Source organism: Anopheles merus, chromosome 2R (genome assembly GCF_017562075.2).
Source record: "Anopheles merus strain MAF chromosome 2R, AmerM5.1, whole genome shotgun sequence".
NCBI classification, from domain to species: Eukaryota; Metazoa; Arthropoda; class Insecta; order Diptera; family Culicidae; genus Anopheles; species Anopheles merus.
The window spans coordinates 49,842,523-49,870,011 of NC_054082.1; the positions used below are offsets into that span (position 1 = coordinate 49,842,523).

General features: G+C 45.5%; 2 protein-coding genes across 3 annotated transcripts in view; one reads left to right on the forward strand and one right to left on the reverse strand.

The window, feature by feature from the left end:
- Positions 1-25,607, reverse strand: part of LOC121589193 (cadherin-89D) — a 31,518-nt gene extending 5,911 nt beyond the window's left edge. The window contains exons 1-5 of one of the 2 annotated variants that reach the window (XM_041907911.1): positions 25,045-25,607; positions 1,392-1,708; positions 719-1,165; positions 387-640; positions 60-192 (exon numbers count right to left, since the gene is read on the reverse strand). In XM_041907911.1, the coding sequence (XP_041763845.1) occupies positions 60-192; positions 387-640; positions 719-1,165; positions 1,392-1,708; positions 25,045-25,114 (1,221 nt within the window). In that variant the 5' untranslated portion in view covers positions 25,115-25,607. Of the gene's footprint in view, positions 1-59; positions 193-386; positions 641-718; positions 1,169-1,391; positions 1,709-25,044 lie in introns of both variants that reach the window. The other variant, XM_041907910.1, reaches the window with a different exon arrangement.
- On the forward strand, positions 15,197-20,539 carry LOC121589194. The gene is made up of 2 exons (XM_041907912.1): positions 15,197-15,422; positions 15,510-20,539. Exons 1-2 carry the CDS (start codon positions 15,372-15,374, stop codon positions 16,611-16,613), a joined length of 1,155 nt encoding a protein of 384 aa, XP_041763846.1. The 5' UTR covers positions 15,197-15,371; the 3' UTR covers positions 16,614-20,539.
- Positions 25,608-27,489: the final 1,882 nt, after the last annotated feature.

Below are 27,489 nucleotides of genomic sequence, written 5' to 3' on the forward strand. Positions count from 1 at the left end.
GTCAGATCTTATCACTTTCCAAATCCAACGAGAGAACACACTTTCTGACAACGACATACCTGATCTCGATCAATAGCATTCACCTGCAGAATGCTGAACCCTTTCGGAAGGTTCTCGATGATGGAGATGTTGTACAGATCTACCTCGAACTCAGGAACATTGTCGTTCAAGTCGATTACTTCTATGTCCACCCTGGAAACAAGTGTATAAAAATTGAGCATGGAATCAGACATCTCCTTGCAGTTATGTACGACGCATGAGAGTCACAAACATGACACACACAAACATGCTAAAGAGTCTATTGTCCATTATAATCTAGTCGCGGCGGGTGAAAGTGGAATTAAATTGTATCATATTCAACCTCCGCTGTCCCCGTCCCTGCTTACCTAGCAAAAGCGCTCTTGGTCGGATCATTGATCTGCTGTGCCTCGATCTGCAGCGTAAACGTGTTTTCTGGCAGGCTCTCGCTATCCAGGTCGATCTCCTTCTGCAGAAATAGTACACCCGTTTCTGGTGATATCCAGAACAGTTGGCGCTCGTTGCCCGCAACTATCCCATAGACGAGCGTTTCGTTTAGTGAGTCCTGATCGAACGCCATGATCGGTGGCTCGATATACAGTGGGATGTGAATCGGTTTACCCTATCAAATGGCGGTTGCGTAAAAAATAACACTCTACAATATTGGGTGCATTTGGCTCGAACGAGACAAGCAGCTTACCGTCAGCGGAAAAGATTCTTTGATGCGCGTCCGGTATTGTGCTCGGGTGAAGATTGGCGGCAGGTCGTCAACGTCTCGTAGGTTCACCCGGATGGTGGCGTTGGCGGTGCGGGGTGGATTGCCCCGATCGCTCGCCACGATCTGGACGCTCATCGAGCGCCAGCCGGCATCGTAGTCGAGGGCCCGCTGCAGTACGAGCGACGGCCGCTGGGAACCTTCCAGGCGAAACGGAAAGTCGCCGCTCTTCATGTGCTTCGCGGCCAGCGCATACTCGAGGTCGGAATTCGGCGTGTTTGGCTTATCACGATCAATTGCCTTAATTCTATTAAACACCACCGTCTCAATTGGCGTTGATTCGTCGAGCGTTACCACGTACGGTAGATTGATAAATTCGGGATCATTATCGTTAATATCTTCAATGTAAACAGTAATTGTAAAAAATGACGACTGCTGGGCGCGAGAGGGTTGAGTGGTGCGGTGCGGTACGGGCCGTTTGTGTACCGTTCCGGTCGCGAGTTCCAGGTTTTCGTGCCGCGCGGTACCATTTGTCCGTTGTTCGGGGCGTGACAGCACACATTACATAAATAGAAGATAAAACAAAAACGGTAATGCAACATAAGTCAACGGAACTCATCACGTGATTCCCTGTCATGGGAAACCGAACGATCCTTACGTTGTCCTGTTTGGCGCTGGTGGCTGATGTTCCACTGCAGAACACGCTGAACTTGAGGATGCTCTGCGGATCGTCGGAATCGACCAGCCCGTCCAGGCTGCGATTGAGAATGACGCTCACGACGGTGCTGTTGATCTCTTTCAGCTTGAAGTACTCGTAATCGCTCGAGTTCTCGGTGCGCGGGATCAGGATCGAGTTGCGCGGATACGCGTAAAGTGAAACGATCTCACCGCCGACGGGGAAGTCTTCCTTCAGCCGCAGAAACTGAACGCCGTCGGATTTGGTGCGCAGATTACTTTTTGAGTACAGTTTGCAGGCTGGAACGGGATGGAGGAAATAATTTATTACACTCAAATTAGTCTCGTTGCGGGTTGATTTCTTTGCGCGTCAAACAATGCGCGTCTAACAAACTACACCACTGGCTGGCGGTACTGGGGTAACCGGTTCTAGCTGGTGGGACCTATCGGAACCGGTCAACATCGTCATCAACACGAAAAGGGCCCTCCCCATTCAACGGGGTGAAATATGTTAATTTAATTGGTGAACTAGTCGTTGTGGCTCTCACCTAAAATGTCTTGACAGTTGAAAGCCGGTCAAATCCTGTCCTGTTTGGGTAGTTCGGTTATTTCGCTTCTCCTAATCAAGCGCTGTACCACTACTGTTCGGTATGGGGCTTTTATAGCACTTGCTCATTCCCTCGGAGCACAGTACGGAAAATCGAGCAAACGGCCAATCGATGTCTCAATTCGATCGGAATGTTTCTCGATCTGGTTTGTTCGCACGTTGGCTACAGTGTGGCATAAATTAATATTAATTAAGCCGAAACCCATTCATCAACCTTCACCAGCACCAAACCAACAGATTAGTGGGCAAGAATGGAGAGCGATAAAATGGGCAACAAACACTGAAAGGGTCCAATATTCTAATCACCTGTTGGTCATTAAAGTTATCTGACAGTTTCTCAAAAACGAAATTCCCCCCTGTGTGTCTCGGTGTTTGCATTTCTGTCCCGGTGTTCTAGATAATAGATCCAACCCGTAGTGGTACAATGATGGAACATTGTCATGATCACGACCTAACGAGCTAGGTTAGATTTGTCTCTCACATTTCACAACCTCACAATTCCCTCGACGCTCAACGCAAAACAAAAGTGAAACAATGTACAGCGTTAGGGAGGCGCATAAAACCGTTGCACCACCTTCTAAGTATCGTCACTTTCTAAGTCAAACAATTGTTGCTCACAAAACGGCTGACTAAACACACACACACACACACACACACACACACACACACACACACACACACACACACACACACACACACACACACACACACACAAACACATACACACTCATAGTCACCTGTTCCACCCTTTCGTTGGCCACTTTATTAGGTGGGAACATAATGACTGTAGAAAATGAAAAGCAAAACTGTGAACCACAAAACAATAAGCACGGGGCAGGGAAATGGGGCGTGCGTTGCCCTCACCCTCGCGAATGCTTTTCAAATTCAACTCGAAGATAAATTAATCCCGGACCAGGGCGCGCGTGATGCTGCGGCCGGTGCTCGAGACGCTTGTCATTTGGTGCAGGCTTGTCCCGTCGCCATTACGATTAGCAAGTTGATTAGAGACAAAAGCACGGGTGGTAACTGTGCCCGGCAGTCGTTCACTTTCTACAGCGCTTTGCTGACGAGAGCTGAGATCGGGATGCTGGTTTAGTGGCGCTCTTGGGCGCTTGCGAGCTTCATCTCTTCAGAATGATCCATTAATCTGATTATCTTGCCGACAGAACTCATTCGTCGGCGACTCAACTTTATGTTTTGCTAGAGAACTTTTGGTCGGGGATTTTCATAGAACCAGCAGAAAGGATCAATTCTCGCCACCCCGTCAAAACCCGGTTTATCTGAGCAGCCGGCGTCTTACCAATTCCTCGAGTCAACTCATCACGGACCTATTAATTCGTTATCTGCCCCTGCAGCCGGGACCTGCCTTCCAATAGCTCTAACACTAAACAAGTTTTTCCACCCAAATCCGGATCCCGCTTTGATGCTTTCATCCCGCAAGCAACAACAACCAAAAACCTCGAAAGCGAGTAGATTATGGAATCCTGTAAATCTCGGCGCTTTATCCCAATCTTCAGCGCCCGCGTACGGAAAATAAAACACACCGCACCAGCGAGGCTAAAATATTATGCAAATTAGCTCACCGAAAGTGAGGCTCCGCGGTTCGTTTGCTCGCTTCGATCCAAATTAGCACATGAAAGTGAAGCTCCCAACGCTTCTGCTTTTCCAGCATTAGCAAACAATGATCAATTGGATGTGCATGGGTGGAAAAACTGGGACTTTGCGCGCGTCACTGCGCGACTGATGAGCCCGACCGCTGGCCGACCTGGGCCGGGGAAACATGTGGCAGGGCAAAGACAAAACATTCGTCAACCTCGGTCGAGAGTGCGCGTTTGGCCTGCCGTCGTCATTACTGTTGCTGATGATGAAATCACATCGCCAGTGCAGTGCCAGGTTGTTCCAAGAAGGTCCAAAACCCCATTACTTGACTGTACGATGAGTGGCTGCCCTGCCTCGACGCATGCCAGCCGCATTTTCCAGCCCATCGAGCATGAAAACGGGGTACAAACGAGAGTGAGGAAAACAGCATATCGCTACATATGTACGCTCGCTTCACAGTAGTCGTTCTCACGGGACACACGGATGGGACGATGAGTCGAGGTGTACTTCACACGCACGGAAGGCAGGTGCAGGTGATTTCCATCGCTGCAAGCAATTCATTAGCGTCTGGATGGTTGGTTAGGCGCAGCCCAGAAAAAAGTCCACGTAAAGCACAGGTGAGCTGCTGCACTTTTCTGTGTTCCGCTTGTGCCATTTCATGTGGGGAATGGTGTGTACGCAAAGGCCGCGCGTACTTCGCTCAACAGAATGCAGATCGCTTCACTCGTGGAAAGTGAAAAACTGACTGTATGCGTCATGCAGGAAAAACGGCGGGTACGATTGGGTTTAAGGGAAAACTTCCGTCCAATGTCGAAAGTGGAAGGATGGTGAGGCGCGGAGCGGGAAACTGACTTTTATTGTTCTCTGCCGGCTCGCTGGCGTTATCTTCATGTGGCCCAAAAGTGGGAAGGGAAAGGATAGGAAATTAGAGGGTGATGATCGGTGGGAAGCTTTTTCGCCCGATTCCGTACACCAAAGGCCAGAGGCTTGGTTTGGTGATATTTTGCGTCACTCCCCATGGGAGACACACAAATACAGACAAACTCACACACATTTACTCCCGTTGGCGCGAAATGAAAGGAAAATCTTCTCGATGGAAAATTATGAATATTTATGAATTATTGTGTGAAGCTGTCGGTGGTAGGTGGTTTGCTTGAGTCCTACTCTTTGAGCGTGCCGAACGGGGAGCGGCGGTGGTGAAGCTGAATGGCAAAGAGTTGGTGGCCGCCGGTTGTGGGCTCCCACTGCTGTCGGCGATAATGAGGCGAAGCTGACGCGTTGCGGGTTAAAACGCTGACGAAGCTTTTCCGCGACGTCAAACTAAATCACAAACAGAAACGCGCCTGCCTGGGAGGAAGAATCGCTCCGGTGGGGGTGAAGTTTTCTCTTTTTAACGCACTTTTTCCTGGTCTCGGTGGGCTTTGGGTGCACAATACAGATGTACGAGAAAGGGAAAGGCCTTTTGTCGGCTGGAGTGCCAAGGGTACCTGTTGGCTATAGGTTAACTTGGCTACCCGGGAGGCAACAGAAGTTGTGCTCGGTTACTAGCAGTGACAGTGAGAGTAATATTTGCCAACATCGTGAAGAGCAACCAAACGCACGGGGGAATATAATAGGAGAAATGAGGTCCTTGGCTTTATTGGCTTTTCATGCCAATTGTTCTTCTTAGGGCGAAAAATACGTTCTAAGAGAAATTAGCCGATGCACATGTAGGACAGGATTTACATTATTCATTACAGATTTACAAGGGGACGGTCCCGTGGTACAGTAGTCAATTCGCACGACTTAACAACATGCCCGTCATGGGTTCAGGCCTAGAATGGATTATCCCTCCGTAGCCAAGACTGACTTTCCAACTGGGTGGTACTGAATAAGTCTCGAAAGCAACCTTTAATCAGGCTGAATTGTGTCAAAAAGTTATAAAATGTCATTTAAGTTGTTTTGACAGTTCCAATTTTTTTTGTAGTACAAATTTAATGGAACATGAATTTTGCTTTATACGCAGAACAAAAGTGAGAATTCGTAATGAGTTCTCGTATCGTCTTTCCTCCTCATCTTGTCTTTCCTCATTACAGGGTTTTCCAGGGGTTCTCATTGTGGTGGGACACTTCCTTGACTCCTTCCTATTGCAAGTGAACTTCATATGATGGAAATTGGACTCTATGGCACCCTTTTTGGACAGGCTACGTGGAAATTCCTATTAGAATTGTCCAACAAAGGTGCTATAGAGTCCAATTCCCATTACATTAAGTTCATTTCAATTAAGAAATAGTCAGTAACGCGCCCCATAGCTATGAGAACTCCTGGAAAACCCTGTGTTTCTAATATGGATATGAGCTGGTCGATTTTAACCTTTAATTTACCTCTCAGGCATTTGGAGCAGTTTCAGTGCTTGTACGGATTTTGGAAACGCAAACGGGAAGAGCTCGGGGAAAATCAAATTATTTAATCGCAAACGCCGTTACCCTGTATGCTGTAGATTGGGCGTAGAGCTACAAGATCACCATAAACAACGGTGAAACATGGACCTTGGAACAACATTATGACTGCTGATTCATATATCGGCATTTTATGTGGAGTTCGGGAGGTATTTTGTTAATAATGGTCTTGAAGATTTTGAAGACGGATGACAATGTCCAGAAATAACTTCGTCAAATTGAATGCTCAGATCAAGTAATTTGAGCATGGAAAGCAGTGATATTTATATATATTTCACATATATGTAGAATTGTATGTAGAGTTGCAAGTTAGTATTGCCTGATGCAATCGGAATGAATTTATAAAGAAGAGAACTTCGACTGAGCGAGCAGTCGTTGATCAGATCGCAATGGTCCACCTCCTCTACCCCCTCGGGCGGTTTTCGGTCGTCGTGATACGGTTGTGTCTAGCATTGTTCTCCAGTGGTCAAGTATTCGTCGCCCTCCAACCTCTCTTTCTTACTTTCTTCTTCTCTCTCTTATATATGACATATTTTTCTCAGTAGATTTGCCTTTATTTGGCATGAAAAAGAATACTCTAGAGATAATGGACCAATAAATGCGTCATCAAGTAAAGTGTCAAAGAAGCGTCATGTAGATAGCTGATAGCCGCTTTTTTTAAGTTGGCTTGATATATAACAACAAAACAGATTAGCTATCCATAGACTCATGAAGGATAGCTAATTTACCCATTATACTGTGTATATTTCACCTCAAGTCATATCAAACTGGTGACAAACTAATCATTTCATGCGAAGCAAATATGTGTCCTCATATGTATAAATATGAGTTGCATCAACGCCTTTTTCTTCATCGTACAGATTATTAAGCGCGGATTGCTTAAAGGCACTGATTAGAGAACGTGTTGTACGACAGTGAAAAACTTCGATGAACCTGCTAGGGCCACCCAAACGTATACGGACCTTCCCCGTTTTCCACTGCCAACTAATCTAGATTGTTGACCTGCATCCTCACATCCAATGGGCACCGCACAACAGGTGGCAATTAATGGTAACCCATTAGTCCGTTCACACTTCCTTCCGTTCCTGCTCCAACATATTGAGCATCTTTCCTCAGCACCGCAGCACTCTGGATGCGCGGCTGCATGCTCGACGATCGATCAAAGACTTTAATAGTCCGACTCCGTCACCGCACAGCCCTTGCGCCCCACTTATTACGCTACGGCTAGGTAATCAATCAAAATTCTTCATCCCGAGAAGAGAGTTAAAAAAGCACACACACATTACTACAGACGATAATGTAACAGAAGCGTTTAACGTACGGTCTTGCAGTGCCGTGTTCCTGTTTATTGTTTAATTTCTCTCCCGCCCGGAATCCCCGAAACGTCCGAAATGGGGAGCATTTTCCGCTGGGAAGAGTTTCCACTTTTTGGGCAATTTTCGATGTAAAGCAAAAAAAAAATAAGACGAAAACAGAGCACTGCCCAGGGCGCGCAGTACACAGTTTGTGTTTGTGTGTGTTTGTGCGTATATGTACGGCACTGGTGTGACCCAGTTGTGGAAGGCACGTTGCACGGTGTAAAACAAAGCGCGCCCGGGTGCCGTACGCGCGTAAGGTTGGAAATAATCAAATTTAATCGTGGCAAGGAACCGCGTGCTCGTACTTGCCAAGCATCAAGCAACATGTGCTCGATTTGAGTCCGGAGTAGGTTTGGCGCTTTCACAAACAGAAAAAGGTTGCCGCCAACGGGGGGAGGGCATTCGTTGTGTCCAACAGCACTGAAGGAAATAATTTTCGAACGCATATTTGTGGGTAGCTTTCTTCCCCAAAAGCTAACCTTGATGAAGCTGGTAATTGCAATTTGCGATAACGATTGAATATTTTTTCCACTGATAGTGGTAAACGTCCTTACATGTGTACTGGTTAAGTAAGCACTAAATAAAGCGAACGAAAGAAATAAAGATAGGGAGGAAGAAATAGAGAGAGCAAGAGAGAAACAGCAATGCAAAAACAAAACTTTCGGTTATATAAATCCCTCTTCATCTCCCGAACAATGCGTGCACAATGGTTCTGCACCTACGCGTAAAGGATGGTCTTTCTTCGTGAGCAAATATGCAAATTTGTCGACTGTTACGGAGTGCCTTTATAAAAAGGCAAAACATTGCTTCAAGCGCAGAAAAGGCAACTCTTGGCGATTGAAAGATTGCACGGTAGCCGTATCGTAGAAAGAAAAACACTTTTCTTCCCACTTTCCTCCAATGTTTCTCGGCCGCTCGAAGCGATTGTGCGTACGTTTCATATTAAGATTAAATGCCGATAAACCTTCAACCGCGAGTGTAGAAGGAAGGAAGTTAAATAACATAGCGCATACACACGCGCGCTGGAATGTGCTCAAAGCCGAAAGAAACGGTCTTTGGTAGAGGGTGGCCAAATTTGAGAAGATCAAGACGAAGACGGAAACATTGCCCTCAGTGCTTACCACGCTCTATTAATAAACCTACGGGTTCTTTGCTAAACTAAACGGCGGATTAGGGTAACAGAGTCGCAGCATGAACAAAACGATCCCCTGCAGACTCTTCTCCAGTTGGTCGACACAAAAAACACAAACACACACACTCCACCACCACCACCAGCAGTCTCCATTACCAATGGCGATGGTTAAGAAACCCTTCGAGAGAAACCCATCGAGAGGAGCGAAAGAACAATATTTGCCCAACCCGTAAATGGGCAGCGAAGAGCGTCATGAAAAAAGTGAAATGAAGAATGGCATGCAGTCGTGGAAAACCGACGGGGCGGGAAAAAACAATACACCAAAAACTTACCCACATGCACCCTGCGCACAGCTGACTAAACTTTACGTAGACAAATAACTCAAAAACGCAACCCATCTTGGCGGTTGCGCGCGCTCTACGCCACGGAACGCCACGAACGAGCCTGGCCAAAAAGGGACACTTTTCAAGTTTCCCGAGGGCACGAAAAGTGAAAAGAGGGAGTTTTTCCTTTACAGCGTAGCAGGGGAAGGGGGTGATTTGGGAGAAGTTCATTGTTTGTTGTCGGTGTGGAAAGAAAGAAACGAAAACACCGTTGCTGCGGTGCTCCATGCGCATAATTGAAGTTGCGTGCGTGGGTTAACACTAAGACGGTGTGGGGCTGTGAACCAGTTTGTGTGTGTGTGTGTGTGTGTGTGTGTGTGTGTGTGTGTGTGTGTGTGTGTGTGTGTGGTGTGTGTGTGTGTGTGTGTGTGTGTGTGTGTGTGTGTGTGTGTGTGTGTGTGTGCGTGTCAAAATATTGTTGATTAGGCTTCTCATTTCACAACGCCCGGTGATGTGTCCGCTGTTCCCTTAGCTTCCCTTTTTCCAGCTGTTACGGTGTCAATTGTGTGGTTTACACTCCACTCGTTGTTAATTTTAATCGTGTAGGGTGCTAATGAAGTATGCGAAGGGAGAATGGGTTTGTGAACCATTTCGGGTGAGTCGGTCTTTTCTTTTTTGCCTTAGTCCCTATTAGAAGTTGGCCTTGGGGAAGATGGGTTGGTTATTTTTAGCAAATCCAACAGAGATTTCATTGGCTTGAAAAGGAACCTGTAATGCTATTAGATGTAGTTTAAGGCATCTAATGTGAAAAGTTCATGTTTGATTTTTGCAATTTTAGATGTTTACACTTAGAAGTTTTTGCAGAACTAGCACATCAATGGGCTTAAATGTAATCAAATAGTAAATAAATTAACAAAACGAGGTTAAATCGTGTATAATCCCTGAAAAGCATGTATAATGCATAGTGCATAATGCCAATCGTTATAAAAGGAGTTTTAACTACATTTTTTACACTAAAGATTATTGATCATAGCGTTCTTAACTTTCTTCGCAACATTGCATAATGATTGTTTAAATGGACAAATATCACTGATGGTGGCTAAAACTATCCCTCCAGTATCATTTTGCCACTAAGCGAGTTCATGGCAATCATACTGGATGTCATGGCAAGTATAAATTATCCACAGACCGAGAGATGAATTAATTGCTACTGCTTCTTCTCGTTTCTCTCTCCCTCCATATCCAATCATTTATTGTAACATTTATTATCTCATCATTCGTTATCGATGATCGATCAAGTGCAAACCCATTTAAATCAATATAGAAGATAAATGGGCAAACAACGATTCTGGCTAGTGGTTTCAAATTGGCAATCGGACCACAAGCAACGACCGAACCGAAATTGGGGTTATTATACACATCTTGTCCCGAAACTGTCGCTCAAGCACGAATTGACTTCTCATGAAACGTCACAAGCATGTTCAATTAAAGGACGTTCCCCGGAGGAATAGATGGATGCGGCGAAGTGGTTGGGGATGGTTCGGAATCAAACCGAGAAGGTTATTAAAACGCTACCTCAAACCTTCCTCAACGAAGCTCCCTCCCTCACTTCGATGCTGCAACACAAGCGCACTTTGTCTCGTGTCCCAGCCGGACATGATTTACGATTCGGCTGCTGAAGTGGCCACGAATTAAAGGTGGCCAGCTCGGTTTGTTTTGATGGGCAAACATTAGCGCTTAAGTGGCTCGCCGGGTCACCCGGGAACACGGGTTCTTTTTAGGTGGTGGTGTTTGCTCTAGTTCTTTTTTTTTCAGTTCACAATTTGTAGTATAAAACACTCGGCTTCGGCTTTGAAAATGCTGCTGCCCCCATCCTCCTGTCCGGAATGAGCTGAATGAGAGAATGCAAACAGCGAGTCCAACGACGCCCGGGGGAATAACAAATACGCTTTTCTCCACCGTTTCCTTGCTTCTTTTTTCGCCGCACAGCACAGAGAGAATTGGAGTGTTCAGGTTGAAAATTGTTAAGTGCTCGCTTGTCAGCGGCCGCAGTGTATGACAATATCTGGACGTGTTTCGGTGACATGTTTAATGTTTTTTTTTATGTGCGACAAAGGGTTGTGAATGAATATGAATAGCAAGGGAAACAAAAAAGAAGAAAGATGACAGAGAGGTTTCACCACCGCGCGAGGGCCTTGGAATGTTGACCTTTGAATGCATTGGGGACCAGGACATGGATGGGCCGCACTTCACGCTTCGCTGACAAGTAAACATTAATCGAGCGATTAAACAAGCGATGAGCTTAATCGGCCGTACCGAGGATGACGTGGCAATGGCATTGTTTTGCTTGCCGAGAGGGTTGCCATGGCATAACGAGAGCTCCGTACAGATGGGAGAGTAGGATGAGTTCCGTTAGATTGTGATTTTTTTGACGCGATATGTATGGGAAATAATCCGTTCAGGATACACAATGATTCGTGACGAACGATTGAAAATCTATCACCATGAATCTGAATGAATCGAACTGCAGCATGAAACGGGAGATCAACCTCAGTTAATAATCACTTCTAGCTCGCATCATGGCGCCCTGAAAATGAAGTAGTGGAATTACCTCATCTAACTCCATCGGACTGCCATCCGGTACCGCGATACCGTTCGTTTTCGTTGCGCCTTCGATATCGATCGGACTTGATCAACAATGTCTGAAAAGCATTATGCTTCTTTTCCCTTCCATCCGATTGATCTGGAATTGTTAGTTGAGCATTTCATTTATATACACACGAATGTGTGAGAGCATTTCCCTCCTATTTTTAATCTGTTTAATTGGGTGAAGTGGTCGAGCGGTGGAAGTGTTTGCTGATTAACTTGGTTCTTTTGAACGCATGATCTGAACGGGGCAGTTTGCTCATATCGCAGGCTTAAGCATTAAGAATGGTGTTAAGCGGACGTTTCTGGTTTCAACGTAAAAGCGTAGCGTGATGAGCTCCTCTTAGTTCGGGTGTTGTGCGGCAGGCACGTGTTGTTGTAGCGGTACATTATAATGAAACGGGTGAATGTATATGAATTTGGATATTAGGTAGGATTTTAAAATCAAAACAATGCACGGTCCCAATACTATCATAATAATCAGTAGAACAACCTAACCTTAGAAGCGATACATGTAACATTTGTCTGGAATTTCAAGTTCATAAATGAATTTATAAATGGGTTTATAAATAAATTATAAATTTATTTTTTGCACGAATATGTTCAACAAATATTGTGTTCAATAATTTTATCACAAGACGAGTTATTGTTATAAGTAATAGTTACACACACATACACAAAATATAAATGATAATAAGGCTGGGGAAAGATGTTGGGAAAATGATAAAATGGTGAGTTTAGGTAAAGGAAAAACTCAATTTGTAGAAATGAAACTATTTTTTAGTTTAAAATCATGAGTCATTATTTGAAGCATATAATGTTTGAAATAGTTTTTAAATAAAAAAGAACAGTGCAAAAAAATTGTCACACAATTGAAAGTAATTTTCTTAAAATTATATTTATATGAGCATCTGAAAGTTAATGAACACTTTAAACAATTACTTGTAAAAAAATCTTTATTATCCATCCCCGTTGGTGTGGAGTTTTCTCTGCCTTAATCATTGCACTCGCACCGCGCACTAAGGAATGCGACTGCATAACGGAAGCAGCACTATATAAAACTTCACCTACAATAATCATCTTTTCTTTTCTTGCCTTTCCTCTCGTCAAAAGTAAATGCGATGCTTACTGCGTCGAATCGAAACCGCGAAAGGGAAGCAACCATTACTTAATTTTTCAACACATGACTGGGCCACACACGGATGACGTAAATGGATCGAACGTTCAAATAATCGTCACGATCATCCCAAAACTCACGTTAAACAATAATCCATCCTGCACTAACAACCACATAAGCTCCATGCCTCCAACACTCCAGCCAAAACGGTCGATTGGTCGAACGTTTCAGTTTCGTTCGATCTTGGGTGCGCTACGTTTGCTTTTCCTTCGGTTCGATCCTGATCGTGCAACCGTTGCGATGGCATAACAATAACAATCGGCCAAATATAATGGGAAAGACAACAACAAAAAATGTTATATTTATTCGATCGATGGGCCTCCCAAAGCTCAGCCCCCGCTATCCACCGCATTCGTTGGGCCGGTTGGCGGGGGGAAGGCCGGTGTCCTACGGTTCGGTGGGTGGAAAAACAAACTGCCGCGGCACGTACTTGGCCAAGTGTGAAATCATAATTTCGTGTTTGTTTGCCGTTCCTTCCGCCAGGGGGTCGTCCCTAGCCAGACCCAGAAAGGGCGTCGGCGTGGAGGTCTACTGCGGCACTCATTTTTTTTTTTAGTGTGACGTGATAGGTTTTGCTTTGGTTTCGATTAGTTTCGTTTTGTTTTCGTCCATTTTCTTATGTCTACAAAGACTCGTTGGAGATTTCGGGATCGCTCTTTTTTGGGGTTTGTTTGTTTTTCTTCACATTTTCCATAACTACATCCTCCGAGAGGCCTGTGCTCGGCGGCTTTTGGCAGAAAATCGCATTAAACATTCGACCGGCTTTGCCCTTTAATGTGCACCTTTCACTCGCCGCGCCGCGAAAGGAGGTAAATATTTATCCATTTTCCACTAATATGCACCAACATCGCATCTTTGGCTGCACATTCAACCAGTGGGTTAAGTCAATAATCGAAAAGTGTTGCACAATATACAACGTACGTTTTATTTTTCATTATTTTGCTTTGGCACAGTCACACAGTCGGCGCTATTTGAAATCGATTACCGGATCTATCAACAGAGGAAAAATGGGGTAAATGGCGATTAATGTGGCGACCATGTGTCGAGGATAGCAAGGTATCACCCCACGGCTTTGCACACGGGCATAGTCCGATGCACGTGCCGTTTGATTGCATCAGAGGATCCGGTATTTGGGAGCTTTCGTTTTCGTAGAAACATATCGATTATCCGATTCCGAGAGCTGGATTGGCGATGGAAAGCAGATGCAAACATAGCTGTTAATATGCGGGAAATCCGCGAAATTCACGGCATGGTTAAAATCGATACCAATCACACTGGCTGGTCGATGTGTTGAGGCGTTGGAAGGGAAACCTTTCCGATCTTTGTTGATCTATCAACTTTTATATCGCACACATTCCGATCGATGATAATCGAACATTACACCAGCGTGGCTGATATGAGCAGCTGATATTATATTTTTTACTACTAAAACCACCAATTGCAAAAAGAAGCAATCTTCAATGTATCATTTGCCGATTTTTTACCCTTTCATATTGTTGGGGAAGTAAAACGATAGATGTATCTTTGAATAATATTAAACGTTTTCATAAGTACGGGCACCGGAAAGGTCATTTATTTCTACCAAATTTCACTTATAGTCCAGAATTCCCATCGGGGTAAAATTCGTTCCACCGCTCCATTAGACAAACGTTTGCTGAAAACGGAGGGAAAACTTTATCATTCAACAGAATCAAAAAGAGTGAAATGAGAACTAACATGACTGTCCATCACGCAAAATCGCATGGTTGTCTGAATTGTGATTGCTTCTTCAAGCCGGCTCCGAACGATCTGTTCTGCTCGTACATCCCTTAAACGCCTTCGAGACGGAAATGAAGCCGGAAGGGGCAACTGCTAGCCCTCGTAAATTGTTGGACCCCATTAGTCCGCCGCTCTGCTCAATTGTCAGAGGAAATCAATGTAAATCGTTCCGTTAGCCTCGGACACTCAGTGTCTGCTTCCGTCACCTCGAAGTGTACTTTTGTTACCGCTTTGAATCGTATTCCTTCTACCTATATGAGAGTTTTTATGACTTTGCTTGAACTATGTAGTGTTTTTCCGGGGGGCATCCTGGGATGAGAGGATTCTGTAGATAAGATAAGCTCTGAATGCTTCTGTATGATTTACAAAGATGATGCAGCCTGGAAATATTAGCTCAAAGGCATCAAGCGTAATGCTTATCCATTTGACTGTGTCTACCATGAGTTACTCAGAAGGTTCGGTATGTGGATGGGTTAATGTTCGGTCGTTGAGCGTACAAGCAAACCATCCCACAGTTTCCCCCCAATTTGTTTACACACTCGGCCCGAAACACGCCGTCACATCATCGGTAGCCATGGTTTCGGCACAGAGTGTAGGAAGAAAGTAAAAATAAACACCACGACTCTTCTACCCACTGCCTGTCTGCTCTCTGCCAAGAATCCAAACCCTGCTTGATTATTTGCAAACAAATGCAGTCAGAGAACGGGTTTGCTGACATGCGCCTAGGCGACTTTACACAGTGAGGTGAGAATTACGTGAGCTTGCTCTCGGACGCTTGTCAGTTGAACTTGACATTGGCGACGCATTTACAGCGATCGCGTTGTTGTGATAGTTTGTACGCTAACGAAAAGGTTAGCTTTTCCTGAAAATAAGAAGTGGAAAACTCAACAAGCGAGTGTTTGTGTGTGCCAGTTCAATCAACACGATGTGCGCCACATACGAAAGTGACCTCCATTTCGATGATCTTCCTTTCGAGGTGAGGCCCCAGTCTGAGGATGGTGTAATGACAGTTCTTTGTTGTTGTGTGCCTCTCACTGCGTTTTTTCCGCCTTCTCCCTCCTAGTTGGTTTGCGAAATATTTGACTATCTGCCCCTGCGGGATGTCAAAACGGCCTCGTCCGTGTGCCAGCGCTGGAATGCCATCATCTTCTCGGAGGTGTACATTCACCGGTTTCACCTGCAGCTAAATCTCGACTACTCCCTCCCCGTGCTGAAGCAGATGGCCCAGCTGCTCGAGGCTAGTGACCGCGAGTACTACAGCGTAGTGCTGCGGGCCAACCTTGGCAGCCCGCTGACGGACGCACGGTTGCGAATAGTGAAGCTGATGATACGTCTGTTGGCGTCTCGCTCCGAGTCGCTGTACTTTAACATGGCTGACTTTAGAATAGAGTCGTGCGTTTCCGAACGGTTGTTGAGGGGCCGCAAGCTACAGGTCATCGACACCCGGGCCAAGTACATACCGCTCGGGATGGGCTTGAAGGAGTCGATGCTGGCCGCAATCTGCGAGTATGCGGTCGAGCTGGTGGATCTGGTCATTGCCGAGATGAACATCAACAACCCGAAGGCGCTCGTACCGCTGTCCTCGCTCAAGCATCTGAAGCTGCTGCTGATCAGTGACTACTACCCGTACGTGAAACCGCCGGAACCGCCAATCAATCTGCCGGGCCTCGAGAACCTGTCATTGATCAAGGTGACAGATGAATCGTGCCATTACTTTCGGGTGGACAACCTGAAGCGCTTCTTCATCCACTCTACCGGCACGGATGCACCGCGCACGATGGACTTTATCACGCAGAACATAACGCAAGTGAGCCGGCTGTGTTTGCACTTTACCGCACGCTCCATCCAGGCCGAGGTGATCTTTGGGTGGCTAGATCGATTCCCGAACCTACTGGCATTGGAGCTCGCGGGCGTGGCACTACCCGGAGACGTTCTGAAGGAGCTCAGCCCGGCTAATCGTTTACAGAAGCTTATATTTGTGTCCTGTCATTTGGAAACGCTGCAGCTGGACGGTTTACTCGAGAAGCTGGCCAAGCTGCGATTGCTGTGCTTCGATGGATGCTCCCTGTTCCACAAGCAGTCGGGTTTCCATCCCGTCCACTACGACGACATTGAGGGACTCCGGCAGCGACTGCCACACTGTCGGATCATGCTGGACTACGATTGATGCAAGGCGGTACAGGGGTTCTCATGAATGCTACTCTAACTCCTTCCCATCCACCGTTTGTCCGATGCTTTCGAGTAGAATAAACACATCATCCGTCAAAAGTTCCTTCGGAATGTCCCGAGTTCTTGAAGCTCTTGGCGTCAGCAGCATGATGAGCGTTGAATGCTGTAAGAATCCCATCACAAGCGTTAGAAAAGACGCACGATAAAACCGGTGCAGCAGCAGCAACAGCATTCTTGCACACACATAAAGGGAGTAATCTCTTGGAACAGTTCTTTGTTGCAGGGGGTACGATACAGTGCACGGATCTCGCCGTAATCGTGTTACGGAATTTATAATGCAAGGTTCTCGCAGCCCGTTGCAGCCGCCTGCACCGACACACTGTTGCCACTGCGAATCTAAACCACATTCATCCGACCGAGGAAACTCTAAAGTGGACCACAAAGAGATGTCACCTTCGTGTCGTGTATCGCTCGGGCTTTTTTCTCGTTCTGTTTTCGCACTTGACGGCAGCATAAAAGCTATACCATCCTCGGGTTGATGGTCTCGGGTCTTTATGGATCGTTCCTTTCCCTTGCCATTCTACGTTTGAGATGTACTTTTTCTGTGATCCTTGTATTTCCACACTCTTCGCCCTCTCTCTTTCCTTTGACGCACTGTATTAAGCTCGGGATGAATCTTTGCATGCGTTTCGAGCGCCACTGGCAGACATGGAACACACGGAACACAGCGAACATAACACTTTCCATGGCAATCGGTGTGGTGATAAGAGCGTCGCTAAGAGGGGAGGTTTCCCGCTCTGGACGAAGGTATGCTCTTGTTGCCGTGCCGCGTGGTGCAAGGTTGATTGTGCCGTTTGCTTTCTTCGTTTGGTACCGAGATGATGCATCTCTTCGAAATTTCCGTCTGCTGCAGCTGCTGTTGGGTTTTATCTTGCCGCTCAATTTGCACCCACCAGACGACAATGATGTCGAATGACGGAGGGTGTCAATTTTTAGGCGAAATCGTTTCTTTGTATGGCAAATGTATCTCTTTTAGTGTGCGAGTAAAAGGCATGAAATAGAGATGAACATAAGATAAAATGTTTAGCAAAACATTCATTCTTCTGTTTCGGTTTCGTTTTGATCGTTGCAAAAGAAAGGAAATACTTTCACTCCTCGGTAGTGTTTTCTTTCGAATGATGAAGTTTAAACAAGGCAAAGTATGGAATCTAAAAGAAACATTATTTTACACTCATGATGATAAAAATGTTCCTACAGACTTTTGTACTATTTTGTAGGTTTCGTTTTTCATTTGATAAATTTAAGATAAAGTTGACCTTGTTCGTTATAATATATTGAGTTCTTTTTCATTTCTAAAGCATTTTGCGTAAATGTTCTACGACCATACACAACCGTACTAGAATAATTACAATGCCATTAACGGGCGGAAGCGATGTTGAAAAAAGGATTTGTTTTGTGCGCCAGCTGGTGATGCCCTTTGGCAAGTGAACATTCACAGCGTCAATCTTCAGCGTCATTCCGGTGAGAAATTATATCCCCTTTTTCTATTCCACTTTGCTTTCCGACGTTTTTCGCACTTTAATTACAATGGTTGTTTTTTCCATCGCATCTGCTCTGGAAGCAGGACGAACGACCGTCAAGGACGAGAGCAGGGCAATACGTAACGTAAATGAGCGTAACTTTGCATCCTTGATGATGACGGTACGTAGAGAGAAAAAAACCATTCCACCCAGAGCAACGTTAGAAGAGTGATAACGAGAACCTAGGCCAGGTAAAAGGAAGCACAACACCTTCACCGGTACATTTCAAAGAGGCGGATTCGAATTGAAGGGCCGCCGACGATCAGTCAGCGATGAGTTTCATTTGCACGTCCCAATATATAGGTCACCAGGGAATGAGGAAATGAATGGGCAAGGAATAGAGAAACGATACAAAAACAAGAAAGGGAAAAAATAGTTCCAGGCCTACGCTAACGGTCCTGGGCGTTGGGAGGGCAAGGGCTCATCGCATCCGTCTCGTTCACTCGTGTGAAAACCCTTCACGACGGGCTGATGGAGAAGCAAAACCGGTCAGAATCCCGGTATGGGGCGATGCGGATGAGGTCGAGGTGGGCCTGAAAGTGGGCAGAAACTCGGAACTTGGATCGGATTTACACCAAACGAGGCCTGTTGCGCGTAGTAGCAGCGTTACGGGCAAAAGACGGGTAGCTGATGAGTTGCCAACGCCAACTAAGTTGCGTATCCGAGATCCTTTCCAGCCTCCGTAACCTATCCGGCTAATTCGTTCCGATGATGGAAAGAAATCGTTACCAAACACACAGAACAAGAATACGTTACGTGTATGAATGTTTTTTCCTACTCCATCACCCCAAGGAGTGCTTGCTTTATGAAAAATGTTTCTCGTGAGTGCGCGGCTGGTGCGCTGGAAGAAATCATTCATTCATCACGGCCGTACATCATGGATAATCGTTCTGATGATGCTTACCGTTTCGGCGGAAATTCGCCGAACTAATGGCAAGCAGCCGGAAGAAACTTGCGAAACTCGTGGCAACGGCTCAACACACTCACTACAACATGGTTTGCACGATTGAATGGGCCCAGCATGCCGCCATTGGCGGAGGGTGTGAACGCAAGTCAAACACTACTGCCGTATCGAGGCAACGGTTCACTTAAAGGTCTCTATTGACGGTTCGGGTATTTATGGATTCTTGCGTATGGTTTGCGTTTCGGTTTCAGTTTCAGACTCTACATTCCGTTTATCTTTACTCTTCATTAGACGGAAAGTTATTCTGTTTCTTTTTATTACTATCTTCCACCCCTCCCGAAGTCCGTTCGGTCAGTGCTGTGAATTTGGAGAGTTTATTACAAATTTCGTTATGTACATAAATTTAACCTAGTTCTTGGTCCGGGCACCGGCAAACGTTTTCCTACCCCGTCCACTGTCCGAACGTGGAAGTGTTTTTCTTCTCACTATATTTTCCCAAACCACTACGCAGCCCTTGTTGGTTGATTGCGTACAACGAAAGTAATGAATTTCCAACACAACCTCAGCTCGAGAAGAAATGACCGAATGGTCAACCTGGCTATATTCAGTGTCGGGCTTTTCCTTTCGCCTATGAACGCACCGGCCTCAGCGACCTTTTGTGCTTGCATTTTTCAACACGGAGTGGAAAATCACTTGAAAAGACACCGACAGAGTGGTCCAAGAGCCGAGTGACTTCTGGAAACGGTTCACGCGCGTAAATTACTCACACGCGAACCTATCTTGGCTTGGGTAGTCAGTAGCACTGGGCTGCAGAGTAACGTACCTTAGAGCGTGCCCATTTAGTACCCCCAGCGTAACGGGTCCAAAATTTGCCTGCATACATTTTTTTGCTGATTTGTGTTTGAATTTGTCTTCTTGTCTTCTGTCCACTGTCGGCTTAGGAAGGTTTGTGTGGTTGAGAAGTTGAAGCACCAGCTGGGACCGAGCATAATTAGAGTCATGTCAAGTGAAAAAGGAGAGTACATAAAGGGGAGAAATTATGTACCGGGATGACAACAGAAGCGACCTGATAGGCCATGTTGCAAATTCACTTTACTTTCTTTTTAAATGGCAAACTGCCACAAAAACATTCAAATAGAATAATTTAGCAATTTTGTTTTAACTTCAAAGTAAAATGTCTAAGAAATCTACTCTTATAACTTTTGTGAAATGAGTGACTTTGCGGCTACTTCAATCCATACATTTTAATACGAAATTTAAGTAATTAAAAAAAAATCTTTAAAGCTTCTTAAGATAAATTTACTGCAAAGAGTACTTTTGATAAGTTATCAGATGTAAAGGAAACAATAAAACGTTTCCCTCCAGCAAACACCGATCGAATAAAAAGGTGCGACTCGTTGTTGTTTATAACTGGCTTATTAATGAAACTCCTCTTAAAACGACTTTATTGTCTAGCTCCGTTTGAAATAAACAACATCCAACCACACACTCCCACCCACCACCGCCCTGCGCAAACAATTTCTCATCACACTTTATCATCGTTGTCTGCCCATCTCCACCCACCATTTTCTTTGGCCAACTATCGACCTCGGCTCTCACCCGCACGCGATCATTAACCCACCGAAAGTGATCTTACTTTCCTTCGCTAATTAGCAGCGTACCTTTTGGGACAGTTTGGTTTGTCTCAGCGTTTTCGTGGTCGCTTTGTTTACTACATCCAAAACATACGCACACACACACATACACACTCACACAAAACCGTGCCGCTGGTGGTGCTGGTGGTGCACTTTGCAAATTTCGTTAGCTGTGAGATCAAATTTTTGGACAATAGCAACAAAAACGAGAGTGTGGAGAAGGGAGAAACGCACACACAGAAAATGGAAAGTATCTTAATGTCGCCTAATGCCACAGGTTTTTTTTTGTTAGATGAGTGGAGTGGGTGGAACGATGTCCCCCCCCTCCTTTTGTGGCACCTCGTTAGTAACAATCTTTGTGGTTTGTAGATAAGGTTGCCCGTCTCGCCAACTTTTGTGCGAAAAAGACGAAGATCGGCGGATCCCTAATGGGCGTGAGCGTAGGAGATAATGGGAGCGGCGCACAATCGTTTGGCGCTGGATGTCAAGAGAAAAGGGGTAAAAGATGAGGTTTTCATTAACCCAGCCCGTGTTTCTGTGCACATGTGTGTGAATATGTGTATGTGTGTATTACGACAAATTTCCTTGAGCTTTTCTTGTGAAGTGTGTACAAAGCGTCAGCATATGTCATGCGAGCCGTATGTGGTGCGGAGAAATTTCGCTCTATTTTGCCACAAATTCCCAAACGGAGAAGCGGCAGAGTCGTTTCAGGGTCGAAAGTTGCACTTGCGAACGAAGGGAAAAGGTTGGCACTGTTGTTCGTTAACTCCCTCGAGCAGGGAAGATAGAACCAACGCAAAGTTCAGCGGGCGTAAAAGACAAAGGAGAAACCCCATAGCGAGCATCTTGTGAGAATGGAAAGCCCGCAAAGAGGCAACATAATGGAGCCGAATGGGAATGGCTGGGAGTAGGAACACAATACAGTTCATATCTGTAATTATGAACACCTGTCTGTGCCTCCATTCGCACCTTCATTTGATTGCATTCGCTCGCAATTCCATCCCTCACAGCATAACTGCCAATATCCACTGTTTTGCCCTGTTCCTGCCCGATCGCACAGGAATGGGCCCCAGCCGACACCCGCCAGACTTGCTTCTGCTGGAATGCTGGAATCAATCATCGCAATCCTAACTTTCTCTGGCGTATCGCCCCCACCCAACGAAGTTTATCAGGATCGCACCGCACCGTCCGGATGCTTGGCGGATGCTTATTTTTAACAAATTTTCATCGTTCGTTTCATCGCTTGCGCTTGGGAGGTGTAGAACATGGACTCGCCGCAAACATGCGTACTCGTGTGATTTTTGTGCTAGCATTGTGTTTATGGTCTGGCACCGAGAATCTGACAGAGGAGCGCAGGAACTGGTGGCATGCTGATGTCCATCATAGTGCAGCAGCAAATGGTTGTTGTGTATTCTTAATAGCAGCACATCGTTCTAGTGTAGCGGCGAGAAACGTGTTGATCGTTTTATGAGCTTGCGAACAAGCACATATGGCACATACGCACATGTACGTGTAGATGGAGCAGCAAGTTATGGCCTCCCGAGTGCGTCAGCTGACGTCGTATGAAGGTTTTAAACTGCTTCCTACTTTGGCATTCTGTTTGGCGAAAGGATTTCCCTAGTGTATGTTGCGAATTGAAACAAAAACAGGAGCCATGACCCCATAAAACTATGCAATAAACTATAATCCATGACCCACTTTTTTGACAAAATTATTTTTATTAACTATGAAAGATCATTTTAAAATTAATATCTTAACATATATTAATATAATATGTTGTATTGAGAAAACTGTATGAAATGTATTTCGTTGCATTGCTCGAAAATGAATTACACTAAACAAGAAGATTACAATTACACAATTCAAATTATATCTCTCAGGTGAATTAACGATTTATTACATAAATAAGTGTCCCAGCAATTCTATGAAAGATATCAAATGACAAATAAACAGTAAACAATAAACAATATTTAAAAAAATGAAAAAAAAAAAATTATCTTATCATTAATCAAACCTCTCAAGGAAAACAGAGCAAAAACGATTTAAAATAGCTAAAAAGTGCTGTTGCGCAATGCGCATAGGACGAAAAACAAATCTCGCGGGTATTACGTATCGCTCTGATCGAAAGTAAACTTCTTGATTAGATGTAATTGAATTCGAAGATGAACATTGTAATTCATTTCGTACCCAACATCGTTCATGTTCTGGTACCGTCCACCTTGCTGATCTTCTAACATTGAAGGCAGGAACAAAACATGAGAAACATAAGACTTCACGAGTTATCAAATCGTCCCAGCAGCTCGTAGAAAGATTCCGTTACCATACTGGCCAAGCAGCCAAAGATGGCAGATGGAAAGTGTAGACCAGCCATCACACAACACACACACACACACACACACACACACACACACACACACACACACACACACACACACACACACACACACACACACACACACACACACACACACACACACACACACACACACACACACACACACACACACACACACACACACACACACACACACACACACACACACTCACACAACCAGCCACACCTTGCGAGCGAAAGTAATTACTTTATCGTTGGATTCTGCTGCCAGCCGGCCGATTAAAAGTAGAACTGCTTCAAGTGCGGCCGGCTAGCACCAACCATTTGCACGTGTAATCGGCACCTTTAATATGACCGCGTAGTCGAATCAATCGATCCATTGCCCATACCATATGATCCCATTTCAGTAATTGAACGCGCACAGGATAAGACTTGTGCAAACAAACAGTGATACTGGATCGCGAAAGGAGCGTTTTAGTGCAAAGTTTGAGTAATGAAGCTGATGATGCTGATGATGATGATGATGATGAAGACGATTGTAGCTCAAGAATGAATGAGCGCAACACAGAACAGTGGCATGCCGGTTCGAAACGGTGCACACACGCAGTCGGGAGATGGTTTGGGAGATGGTTCGTTGAACTTTATCTCTTCTTTTCCTCCACATTTCCAACGCCACACACGGAGCTGTTTTCCACCAACGATGATAATAGCTATAGCATCTACTGGTTTTCATCCTACCCTCTCGACAGCTGTGGAAAAAAGGGGAACGAAATGCTATTCCACTTCCGAAAACTAATCCACGCGGCATGCGGCACTTACTGCTGGAGACACCCACTATTGACCTTCTCCAGTGAACCTCACCATCAGTACAGAGGGCAATCCACCACTAATAATAAAAAAGCGGAAAGGACAACACGTTCCGCATTTTATTTTGATTACATTTCGTGTTTCGGAAGACAAACTTTTAGCGCCATTGCGCGCCACCCCTCTCACGGGGAGGATGTGCACCACGTGGCGTAGAATGTCTTCATTGAAGCGGGTGGGGTGCTCGGGGGGAGAAACAAAATCGGGTTCTGGAGGGTACGCTGTTTTGTTTCTGTTTTTTGTGCCGGTACGCAAGTAAATGGTACAAGAAAAAGGTGGAGCCTTCGGGATACGAAATTACGCGCTCGATGTTAAATGTCAACGTTTGGAGGATCATTTGCACCAAAGCAAAAGGGGACCAGTGCAGAGTACCAGAGTACGCTGAAGTATATTAGAGGGCGTTGAAAGAGAGAATACAAATGAAAACACTACGAGTTGTCGTCGTTCGTTCTGCGACGACCGTATTTCCGTGATGCGCGTTCGTGCACGCGCAATTAATTACGCACAATTTATTGTGCGTTCTTTTGCAACGCCAGCAGCAACCGTCACCGGGCAGGACACTAGCGTACGCTGCAAGTATCATTACGAATCGGCACAGTCCAAAATGGGTCGCCGTGTCAGACTGGCAGAGAGTCCATCCCACCCCGAAGGCCGGGCCGGAAAGGAAAACGAAAGATAAAAACAACTTAAGAGAAAACATAACAGTACCGGAATGGGGCAACAGACTTGCGTCTTGATTCCGGCCCGAAGGGAAACAGGAAACGCACAACCCGCAAGCAAGGGTGGCTCCTAGGTTAGGCCTAGACCGGCTCCGTGCGCGTGCTGTCGATGGTGGGCTTTGGATGAAAGGAAAAATGTGACACACTTACGACTGCTGTGCGACCGGTCACGACGATGGCTGGTCCTGCGGGATCTTGTTCCTTCTCTCTCTCTCTCTCTCTCTCTCTCTCTCTCTCTCTCTCTCTCTCTCTCTCTCTCTCTCTCTCTCTCTCTCTCTCTCTCTGTCTCTGGATCTCAAGAACAGGTTTGTCTTTTTGCGAGGAAGTTCGCGTCTACCTTTGCGTGCGAACTGGCGCTGGCAAGCGCTGTGTCCCCGATACCCCGATACTAACCTTGATTTGGTTTGGTTACGCCCGCTAGGAGCAGCAGCAGAAAGGCGGTAATCCTGTTGATGAACTTCATGTTGTGACGGGTTGTGTTCGGGTTTTTGGTAGCTTTCTAACGTTAGACTCAGCTCATGCGGTGTTTTTTTGGAATATTTTTCGTATCACAATTCCCTTCGTTCCCTTCTTTGTATTGTTTGCTGTTCAAGTGAACAAGTTGTAACTAAAACAACCTCTAAACACTCACATACATACACTTTTTCCCTACTGCACCTACTTAGGTGGGACACTAATATTGCACTTGTTAACGGTTGCGGTTAAGGCAGGCTTTCGATCGGTAATTTCTCCATTTCACTCGCGGTTCACTTCCCGGTTTTGGCAATAGCTTGCGAGTTGTTGCACCTTCGGTAATACCATGCTCACGCACACATGGCTACCCTTTTGCACAAACAACACTAATTTTTGCACTTATCTCATCATTGCGTTCGAGCACGGGGATCAAGCTGATCCTCCCGCCACTCGAGGGAGCACGCCGGACTCAATTGCAAACCGGCGCCTCTCGGCAACTATGTTTTCTTTGGTACCAACACTGCTCGTTTTTCACTTGCCAAGGGAAGCTAAAAACACACACTTTATGCACAAAAGAAACAGTAAAACACTGGCACTGGAATATGCTGCCTAAGTGAGGCTGTAAAGCGATCGCGTAATCTGCGCACCACTTCTGGATTGCTCAATCGGACGGTAGAAATGGTGCCGAGCACAAACAAAGTGGCCCCTACTGCGGAGGGCTACGCGTTGCTACTCCGAACGAACGGAAGATGAAAACTCCGGCCCAGGTAAATCACGCCACCCCACCTGGCACTGGCTTTGGAAAGGAAGTTGTCGGCGCGTCCGATCGGTCCGATCGTCTAACCGCGAATGCACTGCTCGCACAGCCAGCAGAGCCACCTTTGCCAACTGATCGGGCTTCCGCGCGGTCGTTGGATTCGTGATGCTGGGAGAGTCTGCACGCGGAAGAAAGCCTCCACATGGAAGAGGCTCCACGCGCGAAAGTTGTTACAAGCAATGTGGAACGAGAGAGAGTGTGAGAGAAGGTGAGAGACAAAGCGTGCGCTGGTAGGAGAAATGGCGCATTGGAATGTGTTGCTGCTCTCTGTTTAGAGCTTTCGCATGACTATGGATGTGAAGCAGGTGCAGCAATTTGTGGAAAACCCGGCTGGCAGTGAAACATCGATCGTGTGGAACTAGCTTTTCCTGCTGATGGAGAGTTGCGTTGGAGAGTTGAAGCTTTCTAGTGCGTGGAAAGCTTTTCTGCAGTTTTCCAACGTTTGGTTCGTAAGAAGCTTTGTACAAGATAATTGAAAGCATTGTCGGTACGGTAAGAGCCACCGAACCAATCAAAAAGTAATCTCAAAACTTGTTTGCTTCAAACTACATTTTCAATTGATTGACTGGACTTGTTGAAAAATTTACAAAATTATATGCACAGTTTTTATCAACGGGAATCAATTTTGGGATACTTTCAAATACTACTCCCAAATTAATGTTAATAGGCTATAAGTTCATGCTTAAAAGTATACGCTTAAATCGTCAATCAACGTATATGCTCTTAATGATCCTGGTCTCGACGGATCCGTAGTACAGTCGTCAACTCGAACGACTCAATAACATGCCCATCATGGATTCAAGTCTAGAATGGACCGCCCCCCCCCCCCCCCTTAGCAAGTATTGACTGACTATCCGGCTACGTGATGATGAATTAAGTCTAGAAAGCCTGTATAAGCCAGCATGTACGCGTGGGAAATGTACGCCAAATAGTAGTAGTACCTCTTAATAATGGTTCTGTACAAACACCGTACGGCGTGGAAATGACAAGATGGAACATACGTAAAAAAGACTGACAATAATTTCGAACTACATATCAATCAAAACTATTATTGGCGTAATGACCTACGCGGTCATACCGTCCTGTAAATACTTTCGAGTCTTATTAAGAACCATGCAGCTGGATATTATTATTATTATTATTATTATTATTTATTTCATATTGTCAGCCGCCTAGGGTTTCACAATAATATGTCTTACAAACTAAGGAAGAAGGAAGTGTTAAGGATGGGAGGTTGATGATAGAGACAAGGACTCAGAAAGACTAGAGCGAAAACTGGACAAGGGGACGTGGTAGTCGAACAAATCATGAGCTTCATTAAATGCTGCGCAAGCTCTCAAAAATGGATCTCTCTGACCAAAAACGGGAGGGGATAAAAATGGGAGGTCTGTCGCGGAGACGACGAGAAGGGACGTAAATAGGAATGGAGCTGAGGAGCGAAGGAGCATCGATATTGGAAGTCAGGAGGCTGGCAATGAAGTAAGACTGCGCGTGTGAATGCCGGGATTTGATTTCCATCAAGCCCAACATACGACAGCGGAGAGAATAAGAGGGCACAGGTGCATTAT

Excerpts from the sequence above, each read along its gene's own strand:
- LOC121589194 (XM_041907912.1), top strand. The coding sequence starts at position 15,372 with ATGTGCGCCACATACGAAAGTGACCTCCATTTCGATGATCTTCCTTTC. Across the intron at positions 15,423-15,509 it reads TCGATGATCTTCCTTTCGAG|TTGGTTTGCGAAATATTTGA; the intron begins GTGAGGCCCCAG and ends TCTCCCTCCTAG.